The sequence below is a fragment of the Ceratotherium simum genome, chromosome 14, assembly GCF_057802395.1.
Source record: "Ceratotherium simum simum isolate JZ-2026a chromosome 14, ASM5780239v1, whole genome shotgun sequence".
Classification (NCBI taxonomy): domain Eukaryota; kingdom Metazoa; phylum Chordata; class Mammalia; order Perissodactyla; family Rhinocerotidae; genus Ceratotherium; species Ceratotherium simum.
In genome coordinates, this window is record NC_141913.1 from 22441323 (window position 1) to 22465159 (window position 23837).

General features: G+C 38.8%; 1 protein-coding gene across 1 annotated transcript in view; it reads left to right on the forward strand.

Moving 5' to 3' along the window:
- DSG2 (desmoglein 2) overlaps positions 1 to 23093 on the forward strand; it is a 59399-nt gene extending 36306 nt beyond the window's left edge. The window contains exons 9-15 of the mRNA XM_004422662.3: positions 3667 to 3932; positions 7239 to 7381; positions 7668 to 7895; positions 14513 to 14740; positions 16641 to 16762; positions 18008 to 18355; positions 20220 to 23093. Of these exons, the coding sequence (XP_004422719.3) occupies positions 3667 to 3932; positions 7239 to 7381; positions 7668 to 7895; positions 14513 to 14740; positions 16641 to 16762; positions 18008 to 18355; positions 20220 to 21245 (2361 nt within the window). The 3' untranslated portion in view covers positions 21246 to 23093. The remainder of the gene's footprint in view (positions 1 to 3666; positions 3933 to 7238; positions 7382 to 7667; positions 7896 to 14512; positions 14741 to 16640; positions 16763 to 18007; positions 18356 to 20219) is intronic.
- The last annotated feature ends 744 nt before the right edge of the window (positions 23094 to 23837 follow it).

The window sequence follows — 23837 nt, forward strand, 5'->3', positions numbered from 1 at the left end:
CAGAATGGATTTTTAGCTAATGGAGTAAGTAAGGAAGAATATCAATGTATTTTTAAATGGTTTATGATAGTTGCCTTTATCAGATTTTAAAATAAATTGTAAAGCTATAGCTTTCAAAATACTATTCCATTAAGACACACAGGCAAAAATTCATTCCAGAAGTTTCCAAATATTTACAAAATCTTAATGTATGACAGAGTAGGTAAAATCTAACAGTGGGAAGAGAAATAATGATAATATAAATGTATAACAGAATAGAGAAAAATTAACTTGAAGTTTCATGGTAATAATTCTGGGCACCATTTATCAATAGGCTACTATATGCATTTAGACTACCTTTTTTTAAAGCAAAGAAAACTAGAATACAATTACCTCATGATTAAATGGAAGACGCATTTTATGATTATTGAAGAAAAGGATAATGGCATCAGAGACAAAATAGATTTATCTGCTTATACAGAAGTAAGCATACTTTTTAGTCATCGATTATAGGTGGAGCCATGCTAGATGCTTGAGATAAAACGCCAATAACACACATAAGGAGAAGCAGTCACTTAGTGATGAATGATGAAAGTGCTAGAATAGAAGTATTCTCAGTGTACCATGGTAGCACAAAAAGGAATATAGTTATTTCTACCAAAAGGGGCATGGGCAAAAAATAGTAAAATTGGTATTAAAATGACAGCAACAGATTGAGAAAAGTACAAATTTACTGTCTCAGTTGTATAAAGAATTGCTTCCAAATTAGAAGGGGAATAATCAGATTCCACTGAAAGGAAGTTAGACAAAGAAGAGATACAAATAGCAAATACAGACATAAAAAGATATTCACCATCATTAATTATTAGAGAAGATGCAAATTAAAACTACGTGAGATACCACTATACACCTACTAGAATGGCTGTCATCAAAAAGACCGACAACACCAAATAGCAGCAAGGATATAGAGAAACTGGAACCCCTGTATATTGCTGGTGGAAACATAAAATGGTGTAGCTAGCTTGGCAATTTTTACAACATTAAACATAGAGTAGTTACCCAATGACCCAACAATTCAGTCCAACAAATCTACCCAAGAAAAATAAAAACATGTATCTACACAAAAACTTGTATGCAAGTGTTCATAGCAGCTTTTATTCATAATAATCAAAAACTGGTAACAATCCAAATGTCCATCAATTGGTGAGTGAATAAACAAAAAGTGGTCTCTCTATACAGTGGAATACTGTTGAGCAATAAAAAGGAATGAAGTACTGATACATGTTACTGGATGAACCTCAGAAACATTAAACTTTGTGTAAGAAGCCAGACAAAATACTACATATTGTATGATTCCATTTATGTGAAATTTCTAGAAAAGGCAAAATGATGGATCTAGAAAGCAGATCAGTGGTGCTTGGGGCTGGGGGATATGAGTAGGAATTGACTGAAAACAGGCAAAAAGGAATTTTTGGGGGTGATAAAAGTTCTAAAACTGAACAGTCGTGATGTTTGCAAAATCATATAGGGTCACTAAAAATCATCATGCTGTACACTTAAAATGGGTGAATTTCATTGTAGGTAAATTATATCTCAATAAAGCCATCAAAATAAATTATATCTCAATAAAGCCATCAAAAATAAGATAAAGGAGAAGAGCAGATAAGTTTAGACTGTGGAAATAAAGATAATAAATCATTACGTGAGAAAAAGCCTCAGCTTTGTTAACAAATAAGTTTAAAATCTTTAATCCTATTAAAACTAGCAAAAATGGAAATGGTAAAATGTTGACAATTATGAAAAATAAGCATATATGCCCTCTTACATTGCTCTTGATACTGAAAATTTTTCCATTCTCTTTGGGCATTACGGCTATTTATAACAAACACTCTGAAATAGATTTTATGTCCTCAGTACCTAGCTCTTTTTTTTTTTTTTTTAACGTTGTCTTGGCCTTCCACGGTCTTTGAATACTAATGACATTTGGCTGGAAGATTTTATTTCTCATCCAGCATACATCATGCCTTCAAAACAAGCATGTGAAGTGCAAGGGCAACTTAAAAAGAAAACAAAGGGGCCGGCCCCGTGGCGCAGCGGGTAAGTGCAGGCGCTCCGCTGTGGCGGCCTGAGGGTTGCAGGTTCCGAGCGCACCGACGCACTGCTTGTCAAGCCGTGCTGTGGTGGCGTCCCATATAAAAAGTAGAAGAAGGTGGGCACGGATGTTAGCTCAGGGCCAATCTTCCTCAAGAAAAAAGGGGAGGATTGGCATCGGATGTTAGCTCAGGGCTAGTCCACCCCTAGAAAAAGTGTATTTTCTCTAGTCATTTCTGTTGTGTGGTTGCCCCAACATCGTAGTGACCCATATAAAAAAAGAGGCAGAAGCTGTCATCCATCAAGAACCCTGCAGAGAGGATAACAAATTTCATAATAAATCTTCCAAAAACAAAAGTGAACAGCTTTGCAGAAATTCACGTAAACACATGTAATATATTTAATATTACACTGAAGAAATAAGCAAAAATGGTGAGTGCATCTAAAGGGTCAGGGCCACTAGAAATAAAAAGCAACAACCTAAATAAACTTTGACCAGGTACTTTTTTTAGTAATAGGATATAGCTCAACAGAGGAAAAATGATTTGTATAAAAATGTTCAGAGCAGTATCAATTATATTTAAAAATTGCCAGTAGTCCAAATGCCTAATAATAGAAGGGCTAAGTAAATTAGGTATATCTAAATAGTAGAGTGAAATAGACATGCTTGTAAAAAGAAAATGGACAAATTGGAACATAAAATATGCATACAGTGATAAACTGATTGTGTCAAGTGTACTTTATAAATACCGCAGTTCACAAAGACCAGCATGTTTGGAGGAAGGTTAATTTTTTATGGCATTAATAGCAAACCAAGTATTAATAGACGTTATGTTAGAAAGGAGGAGCGATAGGTTCTTTATTTAAAAATAACAACAAGGGCCGGCCCCGTGGCTTAGTGGTTAAGTGAGCGCGCTCCACTGCTGGCAACCGGGGTTCGGATCCCGGGCTCGCACCGACGCACTGCTTCTCTGGCCATGCTGAGGCCGCGTCCCACATACAGCGACTAGAAGGATATGCAGCTATGACACACAACTATCTACTGGGGCTTTGGGGGGAAAAATAAATAAATAAATAAAATCTTTAAAAATAACAACAGAAAAGTTAACAACAAAGTTAAACAGTTGTCTTTCCTCCAGGAGGTCTCAGCTTTTTGCTCTGCTAATGTGCAGTGAACGTCTATGTTAGGGGGACAGAGCTGGCAGTGCTGCCATTATGTGGCCCTTTTCACCAGAACACACTCATAAGACACAGTTTAAGGAATACTCATTTATATTAAATGTCCATTAATTTTTTTCATTAAGGAAAAAAACCACTTCAAATTGTTAAAAACATGTACGTTTTAAAAATGATTTTGACCTTTAAAAAGATTAATTAGGGATGCTTCCTAAACTTTCTTAACATTTATGAATATCCAAGTTGACAGACTTGAATTGCATGGTATCACCATGAGAGTTGGAATACTCAGTGCTGCTGTATCTGCCTTGTGTGAAATTATCATATCTAACCTTAAAACCACACGTGTGTGTATGTGTGTTCTATGTCGGTTCTAGTTGTTTTCTTTTTTAAAAGAATCCTTTGATTTTGCCTTTCTAGGAAGTAGATTATGAAGAAATGAAGAATCTTAACTTCAGCATCATTGTCACTAATAAAGCAGCTTTTCACAAATCAGTTCAGAGTAAATATAAGCCTATGTCCATTCCCATCACAGTAAAGGTGAAAAATGTGAAAGAAGGCATTTATTTTAAAAGGAGCACAATTTCAATTCGAGCTAGTGAGAGCATGGATAAAGCAAGCTTAAGCAAGATAATTGGAAACTTTCAAGCTTTTGATGAAGACACTGGACAACCAACCCGTGTAAGGTAAGAGATAGCTATGAATGTATTTCCTCACTTTAAATTACTTTAAATGCCTGTTTTCAAAAAATCATCACAAAGTTTGAACACTTCCCTCCTTTCCCTAGCATTCTAATTCCCCAAAGGTCTGTAGATTAAATTTCCCAGAGTTGTACCTGTAACTGAGAGGCAGGGAGAAATTTCCCCAGACTCCCTTCCTGCCACCACCTGAGTGTGAGGCAGAGGCTGGGTCCCTCACCTCAGAACAATTCTGGGGGCCGGCCAGTGGTGCAAGCAGTTAAGTGCGCGCTCCATTGCAGCGGCCCGGGGTTCACCGGTTCGGATCCCGGGCACGCACCAACACACTGTTTGGCAAGCCATGCTGTGGTGGCGTCCCATATAAAGTGGAGGAAGATGGGCACGGATGTTAGCCCAGGGCCAGTCTTCCTCAAAAAAAAAACAGGAGGATTGGCAGATGTTAGTACAGGGCTGATCTCACAAAAAAAAAAAAAAAGAACAATTCTGGCTAGGGAACGCTAAAAAGCAACAAAGAGAATGTTCAAAAAGAAACTTTCTAAAATCTGTCTTATTTCCTGAAAGGGTATTAGAGGTAAGAAAGGAGCAAATAAAGTTTACTGCAAATTCCACTTTACACAAGTTTGGTTAAGAAAATAGTTGCATAATTTAGTTTAATTTGGTGAAACCAGTTTTATTTGCACATAAATCTTGAAAGTTCATCTTCATTTCAATCATACTATTTAGTTCAGGGATTGATGAATCTTTTATCACGTGTGTCTTGATCGTGGTGACCTTTACTCAGGGTATATTTTTTGGGAACCTACTAGATGCCACCACTGTCCTGCAAGGGACTGGATTGTGCCCCCTCTGTAGTGACACCTTAGGTTTGCACGATAGGTTGAAATTTTCGAAGTGAATTTACGTCTTAGATTTCAGAACCATGCCGTGGAAAGATGACTCTGCAGAGCTGTTATTTCTGGAGCTCTCCAGTTACAGCGATTCTGGTGGAGTTGGAAGAAGCCCCACCTGCCACCCGGATACACAACGTGTGTCCCTTCCTGCTGTCAGTGCCCGAGTTGTGTGGTTGTTTGACTGTCCTTAGGCACGTGTCCATGGGTGCCAACGCTTCATAAAACGTTGTATTTAGACGCATGGCTGACTGTAGCAAGAATGGGAAAGTGAAGGAAGCTCTTCAACGGTCTCTTTCCTTTTCATGGAATTCATCAGCCAATAGTAGCAAATCATTTTTTCCCAAAATGGCATTAACAAACAGCTTCCACTGTGTTTTCTGCAGTCTTGGTGACCCTTTTTGCCCACCCTACCTACAGGAACCAGCCCTGTTTCTCTTGAGTTTTGTAGTCTGGTTTTTGTTTTCACAGCCCTAAACTTAACAAGGCAGTCTCTAACTGAAGCCCCAGAATTGAGGATGAATGTTCCATATGATGATTTCTCCTGCTGTCCACTGAGAGGCTTATGTTCTAATGAATTATCCTCCAATAATATTATGGCTATCTATTGAAACTTCTATTTCCCACGTAACTGTTAATTTTGGCTGCTTTTTTTTTTTTTTTTGCTAAGGAAGATGCAGCCTGAGTTAGCATCTGCTGCCAATCCTCCTCTTTTTTTTTTTTGTTTTTTTGTTGCTTGAGGAAGATTAGCCCTGAGCTAACATCTGTGCCAGTCTTCCTCTGTTTTGTATGTGGGTCACTGCCACAGCATGGCTGATGAGTAGTGTAGGTCCACGCCCAGGATCTGAACCCGTGAACCTGGGCCACCAAAGCAGAGCACGCTGAACTTAACCACTATGCCACAAGCCAGCCACTGGCTGCTATTTTTATTAAGAGCTATGAATATTTCAAAAGATTATATGTTCTGCCAGGAAAAACAATGAACCATGTTTCTTTATTTCTCAAAAGTATTTTCTTTTATTCTTTTGTGTACAATTATAGAACAGTCAACTAAAACCTACTATTTTACAGATAAGGAATGAGAGACACAGCTAAGTTAAATTATTTTCCAACGTTCATCTGACTAATTAGTGGTTGCTATTTAGAAATGCTGATAAAGACAGCAGAAGAATTATTCCCTTAACTTTATCATAATTTACTGTTTTACTGATTATTCATATGCATCAATTGTTTATGGATATTTGATATAACATGTGAGCTGCCATCTTATTTTGAATGGTGTCTAATTTTTACAATAGAGAAGAGCAGCTGGAAAATTTCATAAATGAGATCATATGAAACATTCCATTGTGAAATGTCATCATTATTACTATGACTCTGCCTTTATTATAAGTATGAATGTGGGAAACCATTGATGGCATCTAAGTCCAAGCTTTAAAATTCCAGTCATGAAATTCAGAAATACTTGTGAAAACCCAAATGTATTATTTCCTGGTAGAAATATTAAAAGGCAGAAAATTTTAGTTCAAGTGTATGATTGGAATTTTTAAAAATATTATTTTTTATAATATTTTATAAATATTTTATAATTTTATAAAAATATTATGTTTTATAAAAATATAAATAATTATTGCTGTAAATTAGCCACTCATTCCTGTGTGCCTAAACAGACACTTAATAGAAAATAAATTATCAATTTGACTGAACCAAGATACTCATATCTTTGGTCTATGTTTGTATTTTGTTGTATTTTAAACTCAATGGTATTAAATTACATACATTTCTGAAGACATAATATGAACATTCTCCTTGCCTTCCCAAAGCTGTCTCTTTTCACACTAATTCTCCTGGCTCACTTTATCAGCCTTATTTTCACTTTTAACCATTTCTACCTGAAAGAAGCCTATTGCTCCTAACAATCAACAATACCCCCAAATTTTAAAGTACTTCCATTTAAGGCAGTCACTGATTTTTAAAATAGATACTTTAAAATATTGATAATATACCAATAAACAGTAGGATGTAAAACTTCTTTTCTCCACCAGTTTTTGTTGGGTAACTAAGTTGTTCTCCAAAGGTTTACCCCAAATTTGAAGGAGACTAGATCAAAAGCTGTGGGACAGACTGCAGAGTAACTTGCAAATGTCCTGGGTAAGAGGGGGATGGTAGCCCTTGCATTTATGTCTTGAGTATGTTACAGAAATAAGGAAGGTTCCAAAGTAAGTGTAATATGCAGTAAGGGGAGAGGCTTTTAGGATAGTTTCAAGAAATTAAACACATTCCACACTAATGCCTGTAACAAGAACATTTATAATGAAGAAAAATTAAACTAGAAAGAGTTGTAGATATGAGAGATTTTCAATTTAGCCAGAATTCAAAATTAATTTTGTGTTTTTTTTTATAACAGATATGCCAAATTGGAAGATATAGACAATTGGATCTCTCTGGATTCTGTCACATCTGAACTTAGATTTGCAAAAATTCCTGATTTTGATTCCAGATATGTCCACAATGGTACATACACAGTAAAGATTTTGGCTATATCAGAAGGTAAGTTATTAAATAGATATTTTTCTTGGTTATATGTATTTAGATTTTCTTTTCCAACGCCAGATACCTTTGTTTTGATCCAAATCTCTCCAATGAATAAAACTGGCCATTTCTCCTTAGTAGATTAAAAGACATTACTTGATCTGAATTTGAAAACATATCTAGCATAGGGAGTGTCCTAATTTGTTAGTACCTTCTCTTTACCAAATTGGCAGGAGGATTCAAACTATTTCCTTTTTCAGCAATATAACCAGAATATACATATTTTTTCTTTCTTATTTTTAAGATTATCCCAGAAAAACGATCACTGGCACCGTTAGTATCATGGTTGAAGACGTCAATGACAATTGCCCCACACTGATCAACCCAGTGCAGACTGTCTGTGACGATGTGCAGCATGTGAACGTGACTGCAGAGGACCTGGATGGATACCCATACAGTGGGCCTTTCAGTTTCTCCATCATTGACAAACCAGCTGGAATGGCAGAAAGATGGAAAATAGTACACCAAGAAAGTAAGCAAAATCATTGGACTATGTATTTAAATATTAAAAATGATAGGGGCCGGCCCCGTGGTGTAGCGGTTAAGTGCGCACGCTGCACTGCTGGCGGCTGGGGTTCGGATCCCAGGCACACACTGACGCACCACTTGTCAGGCCATGCTTTGGGGGCATCCCATATAAAGTGGAGGAAGATGGGCACAGATGTTAGCTCAGGGCCAGTCTTCCTCAGCAAAAAGAGGAGGATTGGCTTGGATGTTAGCTCAGGGCTGATCTTCCTCACAAAAAAAATACAATAAACATGATAGAAATGTAAAGTCTTCATAATATAGGCTGTGTTTTTCTTCATAAATTATACAATACAATTTTTTAAAGGAGTTTATAAAATGAGGTTCTGAACCTCAGGCATACTGTCTTTTATCTGCCTATAATAAATACCCCATTTGGAGTAACAAGAGGGAGAGAAGAAAAATGACCTAATGTCTTGAAGATATGTAGGTATTCTCTAAATTGTCCTTAAAGTAGTTGTTTTGTCTCGTAAGCTGAGGGGTACCTTACTTGTCTAAGCATAGCAATCAGAGTAGGTGCCTTCAAAAATCTTGACTTATGGTAACAATTCCATTAAAAATAACATTTCTTGATCACTCACCATGTGCCAGGTACTCGGCTGGCCCTTCATATGCATTATCTCATTTAATCCTTACCCCATAACATCTTCTCATTACAGCTGAGGAAATCTTGGCTTAACTAGAGTTAAGTAGCTTGTTCAAAGTCACAAAGCTAGTAAGTGATGGGCACAATATGAAGAAGGTTCTGTGATTCCCCCATGCCAGATGGCCTTGTACATATATCCATATCGTGGACATATCCCTCTTATTGACATGAGCTTTTGAGTGCCCTTTAGGGTGGTTTTGAATGCAGAAAAACCTATCCAGAAGACTGTTCTGTTCTAAACAATTAGTGTTCATTTTAGAAAAGTTACAAATATAATACCCAAGTTTTTCTTAATTTACAAGTTTATTGTTATTTTAAGTTTAACAAATTTTTGCAGAGGTTTTAACAAAACCTCTGTTTTGATCAGAGGTTTTTGATCAAAACCTCTCATTTCAGAGGTTTTTGATCAAAACCTCTCATTTTAGAGGTTTTGAATGATGTTTGGTCCAATTTACAAATTAAACACCTTCAACATTTCAATGATCTGAATTAACAAATAAAACCTTCCCATGATCCTTGTATGCTAAAATTCCAGTAAGTTTAACTTATAAATACACTGAACATGAAATTCTCCTCAGTGGTCCAATACTGAACAAACTAGTGACATTTCAACCTAAAACCACATATTTCACTTTACTGCGCTTTGCAAATAATTGCGTTTTTTACAAATGTAAGGTTTGTGGTAACCCTGCGTCGAGCAAGTCTATCAGTGCTATTTTTCCAAGAGCATTTGCTCACATCGTGTCTCTGTGTCACATTTTGGTAATTCTCACGATATTTCAGACTTTTTCATTATTACTATGTTTGTTATGGTGATCTGTGATCAGTGATCTTTGATGTTACTATTGTATTTGTTTTGGGGAGCCATGAACTGCGCCCGTAAAAGATGGTGAACTTAATCGGTAAATGTTGTGTGTGTTCTGACTGCTCCACTGACTGGCCATTCCCCCGTCTCTCTCCCTCTCCTCGGGTCTCCCTATTCCCTGAGACACAACAGTATTGAAATTAGGTCAATTAGTAGTCTTACAGCAGACTCTCTCTAAGTGTTCAAGTGAAAAGAAGAGTCACGCTTCTCTCACTTTAAATGAAAAGGTAGAAATGATTCAACTGAGTGAGGATTAAGCATGTTGAAAGCTGAGACAGGCCAAAAGCTAGGCCTCTTGCACCAGTTAGCCAAGTGGTGAATGCAAAGGAAAAGTTCTTGGAAATTAAAAGTGCTACTCCAGTGAACACATGAGTGATAAGAAGGCAAAACAGCCTTATTGCTGATATGGAGGAAGTTTTAGTGGTCTGGATAGAAGATCAAACCAGCCACAACATTCCCTTAAGCCAAAACCTAATCCAGAGCAAGGCCCTAACTCTCTTCAATTCTCTGAGGGCTGAGAGAGGTGAGGAAGCTGCAGAAGAAAAGTTTGAAGTAGCAGAGGTTGGTTCGTGATGTTTAAGGAAAGAAGCTGTCTCTGTAACGTAAAAGTGCAGGTGAAGCAGCAAGTGCTGATGTAGAAGCTGGAGCAAGTTATCCAGAAGATCTAAGATAATTACTGAAGGTGATGACACTAAACAATGAATTTTCAATGTAGAAGAAACAGCCTTACATTGAAAGAAGCCATCTAGAATTTTCCCGCTAGAGAAGTCAATGCCTGGCTTCAAAGCTTCAAACGACAGACTAACTCTCTTGTTAGGGGCCAATGCAGCTTGCGACTTTAAGTTGAAGCCAATCTAAATCTACTCTGCCTGTGCTCTATATGTGGAACAACAAAGCCTGGATGACAGCATATCTGTTTACAACATGGTTGACTGAATATTTTAAGCCCACTGTTGAGACCTACTGCTCAGAAAAAAAATTCCTTTCAAAATATTACTGCTCATGGACAATGCACCTGGTCACCCAAGAGCTCTGATGGAGATGTACAACGAGATTAATGTTGTTTTCATGCCTGTTAACCCAGCATCCATTCTGCAGCCCATGAATCAAGTAGTAATTTCAACTTTCAAGTCTTATTATTTAAGAAACACAATTCATAAGGATACAGCTGCCATAGATAGTGATTCCTCTGATGGATCTGGGCAAAGTCAATTGAAAATGTAGGAAGGATTCACCATTCTAGATGCCATTAAGAACATTTGTGATTCCTGGGAAGAGGTCAAAATATCAACATTAATAGGAGTTTCAAAGAAGTTGACTTCCAACCCTCATGGATGACTTTGAGGGGTTCAAGACTTCAGTGGAGGAAGTAACTGCAGGTGTAGTGGAAATAGCAAGAGAGCTGAAATTAGAAATGGAGCCTGAAGATGTGACTGAATTGCTGCATTCTCATGGTAAAACTTGAACAGGTGAGGAGTTGCTTCTTATGGATGAGCAAAGAAAGTGGTTTCTTGAGATGGAATCTGCTCCTGGTGAAGATGCTGGGCAGAGTGTTGAAATGACAACAAAGGGTTTAGAGTATGACATAAACGTAGTTGATAAAGCAGCAACAGGGTTTGAGAGGATTGGCTCCAATCTTGAAAGAAGCTCCACTATGAGTAAAACGCCATTAGACAGCATTGCATGCTCCAGAGAAATCGTTCGTGAAAGGAGGAGTCAATCGATGCGGCAAACTTCATTGTTGTGTTATTTTAAGAAATTGTCACAGCACCCCAAACTTCAGCAACCACCGCCCTGATCAGTCAGCAGCCATCAATATCAAGGCAAGACCTTCCACCAGCAAAAAGATTACAATGCACTGAAGGCTCAGATGATGATTAGCATTTTTTAGCAATAAAGTGTTTTTTAATTAAGATGTGTACATTGTTTTTTAGACATAATGCTGTTGCACACTTAATAGACTACAGTAGAGTGTAAACATAACTTTTATATGCACTGGGAAACCAAAAAATTTGTGTGACTCACTTTATGGCAGTGTTCACTTTATTGTGGTGATCTGGAACCAAGCCTGCAATATCTCCGAGGCTTGCCTATACACATTTTAAATTGGAGTTACAAAGCTGTCACATTAATAGGGCTAATTTTCCTAAAAATATTACAAATATATTAACACAATAACAAATACAAATAAATTCTTACAACCCAAAAATATTAAAACTATGTCTTTAATTTGCTTAAATATTTCTATACCTAATTCAGAATCTTCTTAGGGTTTATGTACTCGCTTGAAGAAGACAGCTACGCCCTCGGTTAACTCAAGTTTTCTCTCCACTAGGGATGACAGTCAGCATCCTCATTAATTGAGGTTACTCCAGATCAAGTTTTCAGCTAGCATGAGCCCTGGGTGGCAGACATCCAGATGATTCTTCCTATGGCAGTTAAGTCATAGGCCTCAAAACTTGAAGTCTTTGGTCTCCTGGCTCACAGTATCTCACTCTGTGCTCACAGGAATCTGGGACTCCTGCCTCAGCTGAATGCTTGGTTGGAGTTTGCCTTTCGTTGACTAAGATATGTAAAGGTGTTCTGCATTGAACTTGTTGGAATTCCAAGACTTTTTTATTTTATCTGAGAAATACGTGAGTTTGGGAGATGCCAGGCACTGTTCTCCACACTTTACTAATATTAACAACCCTAGAAGTTTGGCACTACTGTGGTCAACATTTTATAGATGAGGAAACAGAGTTTTGCTAATATTCTCAATGTCGCAGCTGGTTAAGAGCTAGGGCTAGGATTTGGACTCGAGCAGTCTGGCCCTGGAGTCTCTACCCTACCTTGATGCTTTGCTGCCTCTCCAGATGCATAAATGGATTTCCTATCTAAAGATAAAGATGTTTTAATTTGATGGGTTCTTGAATTTTTTCATAGTCTTAGGAACATAAAACTCTTAAGGATATACAGTTTGGAGTGTTAGGAAGTCCCTGAGATTATACTTCATTTATCTTGGTAATTGCAAGGGAAGCTTCTGTAAGCCAGGCTTTTTTCTCCTTGGTTGCATAATAAGGTGATTGGCCAGCTGTCATGATAATAAATAGTTCCTATCTGTTTTTATTTATTTGAGAAAATTTTAAAATACAGAAAATTCCAGAGACTAATAAAGTAGATATCCTTGCACCTACTACCTAGAATTAAAAGAATATTAACAAAAGAATATTTGTTATATTTGAGTCAGCCTCTTTTTTTATGATAATTGATAAAATACAAATCCCATGTGTCCCTCCTCCCCTCCCCAGTGACCCCCTCAGAGCCAATCATGAATTTAGTCATGTTCTTCCAGGCCATGCTTGGAAAAAAATCTCCTGGATTTTTTTCAGGAGCTCATATTCCTTAAGTGAATGATTAGGTTCTTTCCTCACTTCTGCAAAGCTTTGGGGATGATTTAATAAGTGTATTTCTATGCAGATCAAATTCCATAAAATTTGGACCTTAAAATGAGAAGGGGCTGGCCCCATGGCCTAGTGATTGGGTTTGGCGTGCTCCACTTCGGCGGCCCAGGTTCGCAGATTCGGATCCCGGGCATGGACCTACGCCATTTGTCAGCCATGCTGTGGTGGTGAACCACATACAAAATAGAGGAAGATTGGCACAGATGTTAGCTCAGGGCGAATCTTCCTCAGCCAAAAAAAAAAAAAAAGAAGAAGAGGCTGTTTCTTACCTCCAAAAAAGTAAAAATAAAACCAAAAAATCCAAAACACTTCATTTTTATCTTTGTATTCATTCATCTTTACATGTCTTGCAAGCACGTTATTTTTTAATAAATGTTATACATATATCAGAAAATGTTTTAACTATTCTAAGTGATTGTTTTTACTCATATGAAAACTGGTCATTGTTTTTATTCACGTGAAAGAAAAATTTAAAAATAATCATCACATTAAATCGTCACATTAAAAAAAAATAAGATGAAAGGTCATTCACACAACACTTCCTGTGTAATATTCTTGCCAAAAATGTATAACCTGAATCCAGTCATGAGGAAACAATCAGACAAATTCAAACTGTGGAGCATTCTTTGAAATAAATGGCCTTCAAAAATGTCAAGGTCTTGAAAGGTCAAAAAAGAGAGTGAGACTGTTCTAGATTATTAATAGAAACTAGAGTGACAACTAAATGCAATTGCCTAATCCTTGATTGGATCCAGGATCGGAAAAAGAAAACACACACAGAGAGAGAAAGATAGAGAACTATATAGGACATTATTACAACAATTGAAAAGTTTGAATATGGGTTATATATTAGATAGTTGTATTATATCAATAATAAATTTCTAGAGAGGGCTAATGTCTTTTGGTCTTAGAAGGTATATGCTGAAGCATGTCATGATATCTGCAACTTGGAAGAGTTCAGGGGAAAAAAAGTATGTGCAGAGAGAGAGAGAAAGTATTGTAAAATGTAAACAATTTGTAAAGGGTATATCAGTATTCATTGTAATATTCTTTCAACTTCTCTGTAGATTTGAAATTTTTCAAAATTTTGAATATACAATGTTGAGAACAAAAAGGAGGGGACTAGATGAAACAAGATTGGCCCATTGTTGAAAATTATTAAAGCTGGAGATGGATACCATGGGGTTTAGTTATGCTCTTCTCGCTGTTATTGTCTGTTTGAAAATTGCCTTAATAAAGTTTTTTTGAGAAATGGTAAAATAAAGACCATTTGATGGAAATGTCATTTAACTCCCCACTTGTTTGTCTCTCTATTCCCAGTACATAGAACAGTTCCTAGCATTTGGTAGACCACATATATTTGTTAAAATTAATCATCTTAAAAGTAAGCCGTGTCCAAATCCTTTCTTTTGCTATTAACCTGCCTATTTGGAGTGTCTGGACTAATTTTATCAAGCACACAGTGTGAATTCCAGAGAGAAGTTAAGGAAGAGTAAAGCTTCTAACTGGAGCTAAATATTATTAGCAATTAAAGAATTTTCTGTCATTTAATCTCAGCCCTTCCTTAGTAATCACTCATTTTTATTTCCTTTTGCGTCCTACCCTTATAGGTACCAGTGTGCTACTACAGCAAAGTGAACGAAAGCTTGGGAGAAGTGAAATTGAGTTCCTGATTGCAGATAATCAAGGCTTCAGCTGCCCTGAAAATCAAATCCTTCACCTCACAGTTTGCGACTGTGTGGATGGCAGTGGTTGTGTAGAAGCGCTGCGTGACTCCTATGTTGGCCTGGGACCCGCAGCAATAGCGCTAATAATTTTTGCCCTTCTGCTCTTGCTACGTAAGTATCTTAAAAGCCTCTCTTTAGCTCTTTTAATAACTTAAGTGCACTACTCATGCTATGTTACTATAGTGGTGATTGATTTCTTTACAGTTATTCTTTAAGCACACAAACACTTTTGAGAGTGGGTAGGGAAACAATCACTAATCATTGATAAATTCACCAAAAGTTATTGTATCACTCTTCAGAATTTTGTTTTATAAAAACGTATCATTTTCTGATTTAAATCACCAGGGTTATTTTGCACGCTCTTCAACAACCTTTTAACATAAACCTTATTGGTGTCCCCATTTTGATAGCTCTGTGAGGGAGGGATGTTGTCTGTTCTTCACTGCCCAATGCCTAGAACAGTGCCTTGCACATAGGAGGCTCCCAGAAAAGATGTGTTGCATGAATTTGGATTATGGATACAAGGTTATTTTACAAACTCAGTTTATTCCCATAGATCTTTGCTTTGCACATTCACCGGGTCAAGAGCTCTGCCTCCCAATACCCTCTGCTTGACTTGTCCCTTCACCAGTGCCAACAGTAGACAGACCCGAGCACTTCTATGACAACTACCTGCCTTCTTTGCATGCCCTCCAAAGACCTGGGGCTTCCTTTCATGAAAGAACAAAGAATGCAGCCTGGGGTCATGTGGAATACCACTCCACTTGACCACTGGACATGGGCAGAGGACCACCCCCCAGGCAGCATAGGCTATTTCAGTGACAAAGGAGGAGCTTGTCAAAGCCATTAGTAGATGCACCATTGAAGGCACAGCACTCAGCAATTTACAGTGTACTTGTATGCCATCAACTCTGTTTTATGGGTAAAAATACAGACACATAATGGTAAATGACTTGTCTCAGCTTACTGTGTTTGTAGGTGGGTAGGTCCTGGAGCTGGGACTACATCTTTTACTCAGGGATTCCTTGCGCTGCCTTCTCATCTCAGATTCCCCGGGACCTAATATGGCTCCTGGCACATGCAGACATGTGATAACTATTTGTTGAATTTGTTGAAATTGTTGAATTGCCCTGGGTTTATTTGAATCTCTTTATTACTCACAGTAGCTACAGTTACTGTGCTGTCAACTATTTTACATAAAAAGGAATCTAGGGAGTAGTCAGTTCATCATTGGAAGCTGCCAAATGGGAGTAGCAATAAAAGCTAATTTGGCGTGGACGGCTACAGGTGTAGTTAATTCTTTACTACACTGACCAAGGGGCCAGCATTGGGCTTCCCTTCCTCCTGGAGGTAGAATAAAATTTAAGGAAGGAGTTCTGATATTTTATTGAATTCTACATGAAATGTTATATATATATATTCTAAGGGCTTTTAATACAGAATCGTTTTAGAAAATAGTACTTAGGTAATTCATAGGTTAATTGGAACCTTAGTGAGTTGCACCCTGTGCTAAATTCTACTCTAGGGTAAAGTGGTGAAGTATTATAGAAGTTCCAATGTGCTAGAATATTTGACTATATTAAAATTTTTCTACCCTTAGGAGCTTTTGATCTTTTCAACACATATATGTATATTTTTAGAGAGTGAATTTTCTCATATTAAAAATTAAAGTGATTTAAAAAAATTTAAGTCTTTAAGTTGGTTTTGATGATTTGGCTACTATCGAATCCAGTCTTAGTTTTCCACTCAGTAACTAGAGACAGCCTCCGTGGTGAACGTGGCCTCTGGATCTGTAAGACTCCCTCATCCTGCCTTCAGGCTTTTGTAGAAGTCACCCAGAACAAGCTTTTTGAGGTTGAATCAGGAGAAGAAAAGAAAAACAGAAAAATAGGTCTGTAAATAAGTGAAGACTGAACTCCAGGAAGTGATATGTGCATTCCAAAATTATGCAATATAAATTTAGAAACATGTCACGACTAACCTTCTCTGCACCCAATTTGTCTCTGTCCAGTGGTACCGCTTTTACTGCTGATGTGCCATTGTGGAGAGGGCGCCAAAGGCTTTACCCCCATTCCCGGCACCATAGAGATGCTGCATCCTTGGAATAATGAAGGGGCACCACCTGAAGACAAGGTCAGATAATCAAATATCCATGGAACTTGTCTTCTTTTCTGGTTTAAAGGGGGCTTGGGAAGTGTTTCTAACATTTTACATCGTGAGAGAGCAAAGTGGTCATTACAGATTTCATTCACATGCCTTTACTAAACAAAGGGTTCGAATGACAACATATTTTGTGTTTGTTGTCAGGGCAGAGCTGAGGTGGTTTTGCTCTACTGTGACAGGTCTCGTGTTACAGATAATGTAGGAAAAAGGTCAGGTAGTGACGCAGAGAATGCACAACAGAGGTTAGAGAGAGCAAGAGTGTGTAGGGATTTAGGGTAGGAATTTTGGTCCCAATATTAAATGGGCAGTCTTTCTCAACCAGGTGCTCCTCCATTTCCATTCTCCTTGATACACGGGGTTGGCAGAGGTATGCCCACAACCCCCGTAACAGTTGTAAAATGTTGCAAAATCCCCTTTTACCTACTTAGTAGCCATCACCCATTGTCTTTCTATTGCATCTCCACCCTGGGTCTCTCATGGGCATCTGCAGTGAGCATCATGTCTAATAGGATATGATTCAGCATCAAGTGTCAGAGAACTGAGAATAACAGTGGCTTAAATATAAACCTGGGCCGACCGGGACCAACATGAGGATGCCTCCACAACATGGCTCCAGGTTCCTCCCTTCTTGTTAGTCCCCCATGGCTCAGTTCCATTCCCATGCTGTCGTCATGGTCCAGACACTAGCTACTATCCCCACCTTCCAACTGGCAGAGAAGAGAAAAGTAGAGAACTGCTTTTGAAGAACACTTCTCAGAAGTTGCATACACCATTTCTGCTTGAAATTGCATTAACCAGAACTTAGTCAGGTGGCTATACCAAGTAGTAATGGAGGCTTGGAAATATAGTCTTTATTTGGCGCAGCCATGTGTCTAGCTATAAAAACAAAATAAAGATTTTAGAACTGCAGAAGATGCATCGAACTCTAGAGGAAAGTTGAAGCGCCATTGGTGCCAATAGAGCAAATGAGCTGAGACCATATTTAAATAATTTTTGTTTTCTCCTTGTGTTATAATCAGCTAACAAAACAAGAAGGTAGGAGGGGGATCTTCAGAATACTCAAATAGAAGTTATTCAACCCAAAATATTTTTCCTAATTTGCCCCCATGTAAATAGCTTATTCCCTTCATATGCCCACTTAGCTCACATCCTTCTACCAGCCATACTGACCCTCCATCCTTCTGACTCACTTCTCAACTGCATTTGCTCTCTTAGGTGGTACCCTCGATTGTGACAGCAGATTGCAGAGAGCTTGTAGGAGTAGGCAATGGAGTAGGAGGTGTAACAACCAAGGAGGCCACCACCAAAGGAAGTAGCTCTGCTTCCTTTACCAAAGGGCAGCATGAGATGCCTGAGATGGACGGAAGATGGGAAGAATACAGAAGCCTTATTTCTGGTGGGACTACCCAGGTTGTTAACCAGGCTGCAGGGACAACAGGAGCCATCACAGGCGCTCAAACCATAAGGACTGTAAGAGCCACGGGGGCTTCCAGAGACCTGACCGGAGCTCAGGCAACTGCTGTTGCAGTGAGCGATGAATTCTTAAGAAATTATTTCACCGAGGTAAGGATTGGTGTTTATGTACAGGAGAAAAGAAGCGGGGCCGGCCCGGTGGCGTCACGGTTAAGTGCGCGCCCTCCGCTTTGGCAGCCCAGGGCTGACCTACGCACTGCTCATCAAGCCATGCTGAGGCAGCATCTCATATAAAGTAGAGGAAGGTGGGCATGGATGTTAGCCCAGGGCCAATCTTCCTTGGCAAAAAAGAGGAGAATTGGCAACAGATGTTAGCTCAGGGCTAATCTTCCTCAAAAAAAAAAAAAAGCATTTATATATGAATGTATTATTAGGGTAATCATTGCCTTGGATCTAAATGGGACTTTGTTATTTTTTTCAAGAGAATGCTTACAGGCAATGAGGAAAGAGAGACATGACCCCCGGAATCAGTCAGTTAGCTTTAATTATGCAGAAATAGTAAATGACCCCCCCAATCTTACTTCTCGCAACAGCTTATTTCTCACTTCCATTCACATTTTTGCCAGTTGATGCAGCCTGCTCTGCTCCATGTTGTCTTCATTCCAAGACACATGCCAAGAGAGCACATTGTGCCTGGAAAGCTGCCTCTTTGGGGCACAGGGAACAGAGCAATGCAGAACCAGGCAATGTCTCCTTCGAGTGCCTTTCTGCACTCACATTTCATTGGCCAGGGCGAGTCACATGACTAAGCCGGATGTCAGTGGGTCAGAAAGTGCAATCCCTCTGCAGGAGCAGACTTGATCAGGATGGGCCTGAGGAGGGGAGAGAATATGTGACCTGAAAAACACAGTCTATTAAGTCCATTGAAATTTTCTCTTCTGAATGAGAGTACAGGGCTTCACTATTGAGGTGGTTCACAAAAATTGTGAGGGAGCTTGCAGGAAAGGTGATCAGATGCCGTCATGAAGTTCTTGCCTGGAATTAGGAATTAGAAGCAGACTGAGTGACTTTCTTGAGAACAAGGCCCCTGTGTCCCGCCTGGGGATGGGCAGAGTCGGAGTGTCGGGCACTTGCAGGACACTGGAGAGGAGTAGGGGGTGGGCTTCCATGGGAGGCCAATTTATTTCTGTCCTCTCTCTTCTAAATGGTTGCACATAGCTGGAGTGCTTCCCCAGTGTCTGCTCCCAGCCACCCTCCCTTCTTGCATACCATCTTCCGCCCACCCACCCCTGGTATTAGCTTGACAGGGAGATGGTGAGGTCAGTGTCAAGGAACACCACTTCTCATCTCTTTTCTCTCTCACTGCCAAGCTCCATTCTGGTGCCCTGTTTCTTTAATTTTGAAATATGTTTTCCCTCCAGTCAGTCTTGGTTACATATGTGTGCACAGTTTAATTTGGAAATCATTTAAAACTTATCGGAAAATTTACAAGAATAATGGAATTTTTAAACTTATGTATACTCTTTACCCAGATTACCCAATTATTATTATTATTTTGCCACATTTGCTATTTGCTTTCCCATTCTTTCCCTCATACATGCACACACACACACATTCTCTTGCATTACCACAGTTACAGTGAACAAATTTAGAGATTTAACAATGACACATACATTCCATACTTTTGTTTAGCCAATTATCACAATAATGTCTTTTATAGCCATTGTTTTTCCCGTCCAGGACCCACTTAAGGGTCCTGCTTTCCATTTAGTTGTCTTGACACTGTAGTCTCCTTTAATCCGAAACAGTCTCCTCTGCCTTTCTTTGTTTTTTATGATATTAATATTTTTTAAGAATACAGGCCAGTTATGTTGTAGGATGGCCTTCAGTTTGTGTTCCTCTGATGTATCCTTGTAATTAGATGCAGGTTATGCATTTTGGGTAGGAATATAGAGTCTTGTTTTTAAGTGAAGTTGTGTCACTAATTACATGTCTGTTTTTATTTCGGTTTTAGAAAGCAGCCTCTTACATTGAGGAAGATGACGTTCACATGGCCAAAGATTGCCTTCTGGTTTATTCTCAGGAGGAAACTGAATCTCTACATGGTTCCATTGGCTGTTGCAGTTTTATTGAAGGAGAGCTGGATGACCGCTTCTTAGATGATTTAGGATTTAAATTCAAGACACTAGCTGAAGTTTGTGTGGGTCGAAAAATAAATATAGATATGGAAATTGAGCAGAAGCAAAAGCCTGTGAGAGAAACAGGTGTGAAGACAGCTTCACATTCACTCTATGAGCAAACTAAGGTTAATTCAGAGAATGCCTACTCCTCTGGTAGTAGCTTTCAAGTTCCAGAACCCTTGCATGAAGCAAATGCAGAGAAAGTAACTCAGGAAATAGTTACTCAGGAAAGGTCTGTATCTTCTCGGCAGGGTCAAAAGGTGGTTACACCGCTTCCTGACCCATTGGTTTCTGGTAATGTTATAGTGACAGAAACTTCCTATGCCACAGGCTCCACCATGCCACCAAGTACTGTGATCCTGGGTCCTAGCCAGCCACAGGGCCTGATTGTGACGGAGCGGGTATACGCACCAGCTTCTACCTTGGTAGATCAGCGTTATGCTAGTGAGGGTAATGTCATGGTTACCGAGAGAGTAATGCAGCAGAACAAGGGAGTCTCTGGTCCTCTGGAAGGCACTCAGCACCTGCCAAATGCACAGTATGTCATGGTGAGCGAAAGAGAGAGCTTCCTTGCCCCCAGCTCGGGTGTGCAGCCCACTCTGACCGTGCCCAGTGTAGCAGTAGGACAGAACGTGGCAGTGACAGAAAGGGTGCTAATGCCTGCTTCCACTCTGCAATCCAGTTACCAAATTCCTGCTGAAACCTCTGTGACGGCCAGAAAGACTGTGGTTTCCAGAGCTGGAGTCCCTGGCCCTCCGCCAAATTCCAGTTTAGAGGAGTCTGGTCGTTCTCATTCTACTGTAACCACCTCTTCCACCAGAGTCTCCCAGCATAGCACTGTCCCGCACTCTCACTCCTAAACAGCAGTCAGCCACAGTCTGACCCAGAGTTTAGCTAGCAGGGACTCATTTCATGTTTTCAATGGACCTGGCTTTTCATGAGCCTTACAGACATAAGAGGCACATACACACTGGGCTTAAAATTTTTCTTAGTCACTTCTACACAAAGGACCTTGCTGTCTCAGCTTCCGGGAGTGTACTTCAGCAATGCTCCAGGATTTACCGAGGGCATAATGATCATGCTGTGCCTTAAGTGCCTTTTAGTGACTAAAGGCCAAACAATATTCACAAAGCAAGTTAAACAGAGAGTAAATCTGGCTTCTAGGAATTTACCAAATTAACACAGAGTATCCAGTTCAGGAGCCATCCAGGAGAGCCCCCCAGGAAATTGAGTGGGCGTCTTTGCCCACCATGTTAACCTTTAACACTGCTGTTCTATACGCCGTGCTTTACTGCACCTAGCAGATTATCAACAACTCGTTTATCCAAAGATAATGTGGACAGTCTGGGGGCCCAGTTTGTTTTTTTTCCTTAAGACTAGAGGCCTTTGAGTCTGTGTTAGGTTGACTAATTTTGGAACACTGGCATGGTAAGCACACACGTTGTACATTTCTGTGCATGTAACTGTGTGTGTGTATGTGTGTGACTCTGTGTGTGTATGTGTGTGTGTGTGTGTGTTGTATGACCTTAAAAATAGCCTTATGCCTTCCTTTTGTCTCTCAATAATCATGAAAATATTGAACACCTCAAATTCAGTTGAATAATCCAGGGCAAAATTTATAAATACAAAATCCCTTTACTTTTTATAGTGATAATATACTATAAAAATACCCTCAGGATACATTATCTTCTAACTTAGTACAGCTGACTTAACTGCTAGACTATATACACTGTGGTAAGAACCGGGCCTATTTCACTGTTGTATCTCCTCAGGGCCTAACATGGGTGCCAAATCAATATTCGTGGAATTAAACTGAATTTTAGAAGCTACTCTCTTTTATCTATCATTGCAAAAAATATTGAAAGACCCTAGAATTTTTATAATTTTGAGTTTGAAATTATGATTTTATTCTGTGTCTCAAAGTAATTCACTAGCTAGTCATGACTTACTACTGGAGTATTAAATATTATATAATTGACCTGAATTTGTACAACATCCTTGCCCTATTTTGAAAAGTCATTTGGGTATTTTGGCCAAATAAATAGATTGTATTTTTATTGCTCCTTGAAAAAATAGTCCATTTCAAGTTTCAAAGTATATGTGCATATCTGTAAGAGTTTATATAAATATTCTCCACAACAAAATAATTTTCAACAATTTTAAAGACTACGTAATTTTGTGATTTTTCAAGATATTTTGCTAGGGAAATGAATCTTTAAAAATTCATTGTCTACATATTTTTTAAAATGTTGACTTGAATTGTGTGTGCAAAGGATTTATACTTTTTGCTCCTACTAACTCTGTATGGGTAAAAGGCAAATATGTTTAGACACCATAAGTGTGTGGCCAAAATGAAGGTCACTCTTGCGTGGCCTAAACCTTTTACTCTCTACTTAGTAATAGTTGTTGCGTTTTTTTTCTTTATAGACTTAGTAGTTATATTTTACCAAGTATGTAACAGGAATATCACTACTGTGTGAAAATGTAAATATGACCTATGTACTCCGAACAAACAAAACTTGGTCTTAAACGTCCTCCTTGTGCAGGCTTGAAAAACCTAGCCTGTCTCTTGTATATCACATTTTCTAAATGGTTTTCTTTGTACTTGAAAGGGTGATTTGTATTAGTTTTTACATTTGTTCCCTGGGAGATTATATTCGTATGTGTATCATCAAAATATTTAAATAAAAAGATGACCTTTAGAGCAACCCTTTGCCCATATCTTTTTATTGCTCCATCATATTTTACAAGGAATTTAGCTGGTTGTTAGAGGAGGAGACAACACCCTGAAGGCAGGTATTTATTGGACTTTGGTATCTTAATTAGAACTGCTTACATCCGGTTCAGCCAGCCTCCTTGGAAGAGCATATTTCCCTTCCCAAGTAGGGTAGAACACAAGAAGGCCCAGTTAAATTTGAGTTTCAGATTAATAATGAGTAGATTTTTAGTGTATGTCCTATAGTAAAAAATTATCTGTTATCTGAAGTTCAAATTCAACTGGGCGCTCTATTTCTATTTGTCAAGTCTGGCAACCTTGTTCCTAAGAGACTGACATTTTCTCTCCGCTCAGAAAGTAACATTGGAGGAACCTGTTGGGTTTGGCTAAAGAAGGCTTGCACTTCTGACCCAAAGAGATGAAATCATTCAACCAACATTGAGAAGCTGTTTTAGTTGCTTGTTAGAGTTTACAAGGGAAAAGATCAGAGTTTCTGCCTATACTATAATGGCACATTAATAAATATTTCACAACACTGGCCCATAGAGACATCCCAAAGCATGAAGACTGTGTGATATTTCAGTATGCAGGGCTCCCACCCCAAGTGGCACCTGGGAGCAACTTTTGGTTGATTTCATGAATCTCTACAGACCATATTCCAATCATCACTACCTCAAAATTCATACAATAAGACATTGCTTATCAAGTACCACCTAGAAATGAGGTATTTCAGATA